Raw genomic sequence first — 9129 nt, forward strand, 5'->3', positions numbered from 1 at the left:
TACTAGCTGGCAGCAGGTTCTCTCTGCTGGGCTGTTAACTGTGACTTGCACATAATTCCAAAACACCACAACTGGAGGACTCCTGCTTTACATATTTAAAAATGAAATATTTTTTAACAATTCCATATTTTGCATCTTTTTTTTTTAATCACTCCAATTTCCTAAAGTAATCTAAAGAATATGTCATTAGTTGTTTCATTTATGCTGTTGTTTAAGGTTCTCTCTGCTGGGCTGTTAACTGTGACTTGCACATAATTCCAAAACACCACAACTGGAGGACTCCTGCTTTACATATTTAAAAATGAAATATTTTTTAACAATTCCATATTTTGCATCTTTTTTTTTTAATCACTCCAATTTCCTAAAGTAATCTAAAGAATATGTCATTAGTTGTTTCATTTATGCTGTTGTTTAAAGGCATCTGCCATACTTTTTCCACTACAAGGGCACAGTGAAGATACCCAGCCCTGTGTCTGCATCCTGGGTGGTAACGTGGAAATATGAAAGGGAGCCGTGGAAGACCATGATATCTCAACTGCTTGGGCTGGAACAGAAGCTGAGCATGAAACCCCGGCACCCAGGAGAGCTGAGGCAGCCAAAACCACCTTGTAGCTACATGTATTGCATGTTGACATGCATGAAGCTTGTCAACGGTGAAAAGCAAATGCCTCTTGAGCTCAGTGCAGGGCAGCCAAGTCTCTTTTGCGCATTTCTAGGAAAAGGGCAAGCACAGGCATTGCTCAGTTCTTCTCATTCATGTTTGTCAGGCAGGACTGTGTTTCTGTGCATTGGCCTGCAGTGCACACAGCACAACTGTCCTGTACCGCAGGGAGCAGCTCTGCCCACAAGACTAGAGGAGGAAGAGGGATGCCTGCCCCTGTGTCATGCTTTGAAGTAGCACACCTCTGTTGGTACACATACAGTAATTTGGGAAGTAAAGAACTGTGGGGATGTTTGACATTTGGGACGGAGGATGACTCTGGGACCACCGGTGGGATCTCAAGTTGCCTGGGACTGGCTGCTCAGAGAAGACCTGGCAGGGTGGGGAAAAGAGGTGCTCTTGGGAATCCACATTGTGCCTATGGTCAGGCGGTCTGGCGGGGAGATTTAGGACACACAAACTGAACTAGCTGTGAATTAGTCTGTTCAAAGCTATGAGTCCAAAATATTATACTGGGCATGCCAATAGAGGAGTCTTAGAAATATAACCAGAAGTTTCACCTGCAACAGAAGCCTTGACAACAGATAAATCCTTTTCTGGGACAGTCTCTCAGTCACCCATGTAGTCTCGTCACCTGGTTTTATCATGGTCATAATGATTTAAGAAGACTTACTAAGACATGGTGCTTCGTGCTCAGCTGTGGGCATGGAGCTGGTTGAAACATTGGAGATGGCTTCAGCTGCTGCCAGAAGGAAAGCACAAGAGAAAAGGCAAGTTGGATTATAAAAGCAATACTGAGCATCAAGCATGAAAACCTGAAAGCCATTGGCCTTACAGAGGTTTGTAGGATAGAAACAACTTGGAGAAAATAAGTTTCTGCTCCTAAACATTTGTGCATCAGGATATGGTTTCTCATCCCACCACTGTCAACACAGGCTCTAGAGAGACCTTCATAAGGAGCAGCTGAATCGCTGTGTCTCTTTCTGAGTGTGACCCTGGTGGGAGCCATTCCTTCAGAGCTCAGAAGAACCCCGGTCCTTTTCCAAGCTACAGAGGCAGAATGAGCAAGGACTGAAATGAGAGAGAGCATTCAGTGGCATGGGGAGATCCACAGCCAATGAGCTGCACATCTCCTTCCTTTTGCCCTTAGAAAAATCCCAGTAACTCCAGGGTTTGAAGGAGTCTGGCAGAGCCAAGGGCTTAGCCCATCTGTGAAGACCCTCAGCAGGTCCACCACAGCCTCAACTTCGGCTTTGCTGCAGTTCAGGTGAAGCCATGCCTGAAGCTGTTCTGGCTGGGCTCCAGTTTAGGCCAGCTCATGTAGGAATATAAAACATACAGAAATAACAAAGGGAGAGGGACAGGGACCTAAGTGAGGAGTTTGTGTCTTTATCCTGCTTGCACAGATGCACACATACATTCAGGCACCACGCTGTGGCTGGTCTCCAGGCCTCCAAATCTGTACATGGTATCACAGGTCAGAGCCTCCTTAGACCTCCTAATACCACCCTTGCCCCTCAGCTGCAGCACACACCTGCAGGACCAGATGCAAGGACAGCTGTAGGATACCTGCGTGGGAAAAGCACAGACTGCTGTGGTCCCTGTGCTTAATACCAGCCTGTCTGCCACTGTGGAGTGAAGGGAGTCAAGGAAATATCTACTCCTGTGCTACCATGAGCAGTACAGTTCAAGTTCAGCCAGGTGACGTATCCCATGCTGAAGTAGTCCCCTGAGAGATACATGAAAAACAGCCTAGAGAGGCTACAGGAGTGAGGGCTCCTGCTGCATGCAGATGGAGAGGCTCCAACGTGCCGCTAGTCCACAGACCAGGTAGAGGCTATGAGAGAACTATTTCTAGTCAAACCATCACTCTGAGATGATAGTTTGGAGTGTGATAGAGAAAATCAGATCCAGTTTGGTTTCACTGAAGACTTCAAAGTAATGGCTCAGGCTTAGTTCTATCTCAGGAAAATGAAACAGAACAAGACCTTTGACCTAACCTTTGCTTTGAGTTTGGCATTTTCCAGGTAACACCAAATAAACTTAGATTGTCCTGCAGGAGACGTCCCCCTTTGGATAACCAGATGTTGCCCAGCTTTGCATTTTGAGCTGACTGACCACCAGCAAAACCAGAGCTTTCCTTACGGCCACTGCCACACTGGGAGTGGGTCCCTGGGTAGCCTCCTCCAAGGAAGGGTGTGAATACTCCCCGTTTCTCTTTTTGACTCTGCTAGGACTTGCTGAATGACCTTGGCCAAGCCCATAATTTGTTTTCTAAGTTAATAAATACCTCATGGTAGCACTGGGAAGAATCATTAAAAACTGTGTGTGACCTGAGGAAAAAAGTGCTGTAGAATACAGAGCGTTGGTTCTTGCTTATAGACTTTCCGGCCCAAAGGACAGGCTGTCAAAACAACTTTAAACATCTGGCAGGTCCCAGCTGGTGCTGATATACAAATACAGGTAGTAGCCTGATGGGAAGTAGCTTACAGATGTTGTTTAAATTTTGTTAAGACAACTTCTCCAATTAAGAGGGCACCAAAGCCAGATTTCCTACAGAAAGCACCTAATAAGAGATAAACTGGACCACAGCGAGTTTCTTGGGTGCTATTTCAAATGGTCCCTTGCCTCAGCAAACCCAGGAAGGCCAAGTAACTGTGGTCCTGACCTCCTTGCCATTCAGTGGAGCAACCTGCAGCTCAGCCACATTTACAGTGGATCTGTAAATAGCTGGCAAAATCACATCTCTTCAGACAAATGCTGTGATCAAGCATATCAAGTAATTATCATTAGCATTAATCAGTTCCAGCCCCTTACACTTTTTAGTTGAGACAAGGGAGCCCACCTTCTTTCTAAAGAACAAATTACACTCAGCTAGCACTACATTTAGGTATTGAAGGGAATGGAGGGAAAAGGTAGGGTATAGAAATTGGAGCAGGAGAAGGGGAAGTACCTGCAGAGCAGGAATACCGCAGCACAGTGGTGAAGAAGAGCACAGCAAAGGCTGCCCAGGGCTCGTGAGAGAAAAGCTTCATGCTGGGGGTCCAGTTCCCACCCAGGTGGCCGCACGGATCAGGTCGCTGTCGCTGGCAGCTCTGGTTCAGCAAGTCCTCGATAATCTCAGAGAGCTGGTGTGCAGGGCAGAGGGTGGAGCAAAGGAGCTTCCTGCTGCCAGGACACCTTGAACTTTCCTGCCACAAGCAGGTGAGGGAAGCAAAGGGCTCTGACCAAAACGGCTGCAGCAGGAGGTGGATACCGGTGCTGAGGCAGGAGGAGAGAATCTGAAGGTCAAGCCTGAAGTTTTCTCCCCAGTATCTGCTGCAGCTGGAGGGAGGAAAGGCCTCTGGAGCCAGCCCTTGCCCACAGGATCTGTGTCTTCTGAGTCTCCTCTTGGTCTCCTGAAGATGGTCTAATAGAGCTGGAAAGGAGGAGAGAATCAGGACATAGAATTTGTTTTCCGTGTTTGGCTTTGATTTTGCATGTTTGCTGTCTTGGCCTCCCCCAAAACTGCCCAGCAGTAATCGGTTTTTTTAGAAGGACTGTGTGGAAGCCTAAAAAAAAACCAACAGTCCTTAGTCATGCTGATACTGACACCGTTGGATTAACACGGGCTATGGGCGTATTTCCACCAAGCAATGGAAATAAACCAGTTCTTTTGTGTAGGCGACCAAGAGGTATTAAACAGTAAAACCAGCCTTTCCTTAAGGATCTGTGCTGACTTTTGCATTGGCATCAGTTCAAGCTTGGGGCCTCTGCACAGGAGGAAGCTGCTGCTGTTCTCACCCCATGAGCATACCTGTGTCACTGCCTCCCATGTACAACCTGATGTTGAAAGAGTACTTATTTCTCTTCCAGTTACACCACCTCCTCCATGACACAGGCAAAGCCAGAACTGCTCCATGCCACCAGCACAGCTCTATCTGCAGACCAGGAGGGTTGCTGGCAAGAGGAGACCGGCTGGAGGGCAAGATGTTTTTCCTACAGTCATGACTAGAAAAGCCACACTGTTGAAGTGCTTGTGTTGTTGTCTTGGTCTGAGGAGCTCCACAGGTTGCTGCTGTTCCCCCTGTAGTTGTGTCTGCTTGCTCCTATCACTAACCCACCACGATGTCCTTGTTAGACAAAATTTCAGGCATTAAATCGGGCAGGAAGGACCTGGGAGAGATGGGCTCAGCAGGGAGCAGGTGCTCTTCAGCAGTGGTCACACACAGCTTTGGGTGCTCATGTGAGAACAAAGCTACCTGGAGCCTGTTTGGGATGTGCAGCCATCCCATAGGAGGCAAGGGGAAGATGTCTGGGGCACAAATCCTAGTAGGATGGACAAAAATCTAATTTTTTTTTTTCTCTAAACTACTGAAGTCCACAGGGAAGGGCATAACACACTTCCCACAGAAGTGGCAGTAAACTGCGTACGCTGGGGTGCTACTGTGCAAAACTGTGAGGTTTGCTTGGTCTCCTTTTGTTTAAGAAAAAGCTTGAGAGCAAAACCCACATAGGCTTAACCTTCCTCAGCATTTTGGTGGGGTGCACCTGCTTGTCTTTCCTGCTGTCCACCTCCCACCGCCAAAAATTCTCTGTTCCCCTCTAGCTGTTTCATTTCCATGATGCAGCAGGGCACGGCCAACCAGAAGTTTCCCCAGGAGAAAGGGCAGGCTGAGTCACAGGTGAGGGCAGCCCAGCTGGAACGGACACATTTACCTGCCTCATCTTCCTGTTTTCAAGTCAACATGCCACCAGGGCTGGTTGGGTTCAGGCTGTGCCAGCCTGCCTCTGACAGCCACCTCCCACCGTGGGTGTGCGGGGCCCGGTCCTTTGGCTGACACCCAAGGGGTGGCCTGAGGGGTGTCCTCCTCAGCTGGCAGTGGAGCTGGGTGCGTGACCCCACCGGGCATCGCTCTCGGCCTCATCAGACAGTCAAGGTGAGAGAGATGCTGTAAAAACACTCTCACTGCTCAGAGTTGCTTGAAATTAACCTATAGGATACTGTTTATCTCTGCCTCACTTTAGCGTCTGAGTCCTTTTGTGCTAGTTGTCTTTAACTTGTGTTTTTTATCTGAGAACCTCTGTTGCATGAAAATAAGAACTCAACTTCTTACTGGGGAAAGCTCTACACTTTCTTCCTGCTTCACCTGTCCCTCCTCAATTTCTCACCCTGCGGAAAGTGGACCCAGCTGTTAACTTTGCAAAAATAACGAGAACAAAAGCATTCTCTGCAGCACAAAATGTTTGAGGGGAAATGAAAAGACAAAACTGCTCTGCTCTTGTATGTGTGACCTACTGTAGGTGATCTTTCGAGGTCCCTTCCAATCCCTGACGTTCTGTGATTCTGTGAAATATCTCTTGAATTTTAACTGTTACCTGAATACCCTTTGTCAGCTTGCGTTTCTGAGGGATGCTGAAAAATCTCTTGCACAATTAACATAATCCATTTCTTTTTCTTTCCAGAATGTGTTCCCTCAGTGGTTCAGGAAGGGTCTGCTCCAAAGTGTCTTGAAGCAGCGAACAGGCTGTGCTTGGCTTCAGTGATTTTTGGATGGGGTTGGAAATGAAGGTTTTGCTTGATAAGTTCAGACACAATTGGAGCCCTATAAAATCACCTCCAGACACAGATTTGGATTTGTTTCATTCCTTCTTTGTAATACATTCATATTTCAGTGCCGTGACTGCCCAAAGAGCGATAAGATTCTCCAAACCCTTCCCCTCGCTTAGTTTCAAGGCATTGCACCAACGCCTCTCTCCACGGGTGCCGTGGCACGCCAGGCACGACTGCAGCACCAGCAGAGATGGAGTCTTCCTTTCTGTGGGCTTCCCTTGCTGTGCAGTTCTCAAGGCAGGACTCCATTTACTCTAAAATCAGGTACTTCCCCATGCCTTCTCTTGGAGACGCTTCCACAGTGTCTATTTTATGCCGCAGAGAACTTCACAGTTAAGGTTCTCTGATGACCAAGGTATTACCCTTGACACGTTACCACCAGGTGGGACTCTCAGAAACTTATTACCTTTATCACACATGTACACACTCGCTCTGTATATATATATATATATATACACATTTTCTGTTTACATATGCAACATGTTTGTATTTTTAATTCCAAATGAAAGCTGATTGCTGCTGCAATCCTGTTCCATCCCAGCAGTGACCAGGGTGGTGACAACTGAGTCATAACATGATATTTAACTCAGGGCAAAGCACACAACCCTTGAGAGCACAGCAGAGGAGGTACATCATCACTGGGCATATCAGCTACTATAAGAGGAAAACTTCTTTTTTTTCTGTAAAACACTGGAGGCTGGGTTAACTACACCTCTACTCTCATTTCAGGGTACCTAAGATGTTACTCTGTTTAGCTGCTACAATAGGAGGGAGCTTTGCCATGAAAGAGCTCAAAAATTAGCATCACACATAGCCACACAAAACCTTCTGCAAGGTGAATCTAAGCATGGAGAGGTTATGGCTGAGATACTGGTCCCAAAGCCAGGCTGCTGAAAGAGATGACAGTCCATCTGGAAGAGTTCCATGTTTGGAACCCCCTGAGGTTTTGGAGCGTGTCCAGAGAAGGGCAACAAAGCTGGTGAAGGGTCCAGAGAACCCAAGTCTTATGAGTAGCAGCCGCAAGAACTGGAGTTGTTTGGGCTGGAGAAAAGGAGGCTCAGGACAGACCTTGTGCAACTACCTGAAAGGAGGCTGTAGCGAGGTGGGAGTTGGTCTCTTCTCCCAAGTAACAAGCAATAGGTCAAGAGCAAATGGGCTCAAGTTGCACCAGGGAAGGTTTAAATTGGATATTAGGAAAAATTTCTTCACCAAACGAGCTGTCAAACGAATTGTCAAGCCCTGGAACAGGCTGCCCAGGGAAGTGGTGGAGTCACCATCCCTGGAGGTATTCAAAAGATTTGCAGATGTATTGCTTAGGGACATGATTTGGTGGTGGATCCGGCACTGCATGTTAACAGTTGGACTTGATCTTGGAAATCTTTTCCAAACTACAGATTCTGTGATTTTATGGTCATTCACAAGGGCTTTGTGCAGCCTCTGAGGTCAGGGTGCTGAACACTGAGGAGGATGCGAGGTGGTCTGTGCTGTTGGTGAGACCACAGGAGTGGATCTATCTCCTACACTTGCTTCATCGGTAGCAAAATCTCCAAGCACAGCTCTCATCTGTTGGGAGGGCAGGTCTGCCTGTTAGCAACCTACTGTCTTTGTATTGCAGGGTGAGCTCCCTCCCAGATGGCCTTTATAAAGCTCAAAAAAAGCTGAAGGGCCTTTATAAAGCCCTCAAAATGGCTTTTAAAAGCTTAAAACTTTAAGCCTGATGCCAATAATGGGTGCATCGGGGAGGGGGCTGTTTTGTTTGGTATCTTCATTGATGTAAAAAAAATCACCATTTAGGATAAAGCTACCTGTGAACAGGGGATTTGATTTTTAAAACCAGGCAAATGGAAGAAAAATAATCAAAGCCACAAAGGATTTACTCTTTAAATGGAAAAAGGGGGAGAGGAGATTTGCTTTCTTTCGCACAAAGCAGCTCTAGCGTTTCAAAAAAACTCCACAACCATGCCCTTTGTGTTTCCCAGTCTAGGCTGGGGTTGCTATTAGACAAATGTTGAGCCTGTGGCTCTGCTGTGACCCTACCCTGTCCCCCTGGAGACCCCTGTGAGGAACCCCTGTGGTGTGGGGCTGCCTGAGGACGGGCTGCCTGGGCAGAGCTGCCAGCACTGACAATGAGCCCACTGATGGGGCTCCTCCGAGCGGCGCCTCATCATCAGCTGCCATCATCCAATCTTTAATAATAAGATTATTACAAAATAATGTTCTTACTTCCCCATGCCAGAGGCATGAAATAGGATACGCTTTCTGCTTCTCTCCTCTGCCCAGGAAAGGGGGGAGGGAAGGGCAAGAAAGATGGATTTATCCCTGCTCTCCTGTTCACTCGCTCCTCAGCTGATGGGATGGAGTGGCTGGCACAGCGTGACTTGCTTCGGTGATGAAGCGTGCATTGGGGGCCCCTTCCACTCCCCCCTGGCCCTGACAGCTTGTAGGGGAGTAGCTGAGTGTGACTGCAGCAGCATAGGTGCAAACCAGAAGCAAATCCTGCTATCATCACATGAACACGACATCTTTACTGGGGGAAAGAATGTGCTGCGGGTTCAAGGGTGGGGGAAGTAGCCTGAGAAGCTGTTTTATTTTGTTGTGTCAATATTAGTCAGCTGAGAACTGTACGATGACTCCTGTTATTTATCATTACAGCACATTTCCCACACCAGCTTCTCCACAGCCCTGCTTGGTGGATGTGTGGCTGATGGCAATGACTTCACCTCTGCCTTACCAGGGAAAGTTCCAATTTCCCAGCAGAAGGGGCTGACTTTTATCAGCCTTTATGCCCTTTTTTTGATGGCACCAATGGAGAAAGTAGAACTGACCACCAGCAGTGGCTGGGGGGGGGGGGGGACAAGGGCGGCACAACAGGAGG

The 9129-nt window shown here is 47.6% G+C and overlaps 1 protein-coding gene across 1 annotated transcript in view; it reads right to left on the reverse strand.

Moving 5' to 3' along the window:
• TMEM213 (transmembrane protein 213) overlaps positions 1-3696 on the reverse strand; it is a 4284-nt gene extending 588 nt beyond the window's left edge. The window contains exons 1-2 of the mRNA XM_009877097.1: positions 3615-3696; positions 1335-1403 (exon numbers count right to left, since the gene is read on the reverse strand). Of these exons, the coding sequence (XP_009875399.1) occupies positions 1335-1403; positions 3615-3696 (151 nt within the window). The remainder of the gene's footprint in view (positions 1-1334; positions 1404-3614) is intronic.
• Between the last annotated feature and the right edge of the window lie 5433 nt (positions 3697-9129).

Source organism: Apaloderma vittatum, unplaced genomic scaffold (genome assembly GCF_000703405.1).
Source record: "Apaloderma vittatum isolate BGI_N311 unplaced genomic scaffold, ASM70340v1 scaffold4509, whole genome shotgun sequence".
NCBI lineage: Eukaryota > Metazoa > Chordata > Aves > Trogoniformes > Trogonidae > Apaloderma > Apaloderma vittatum.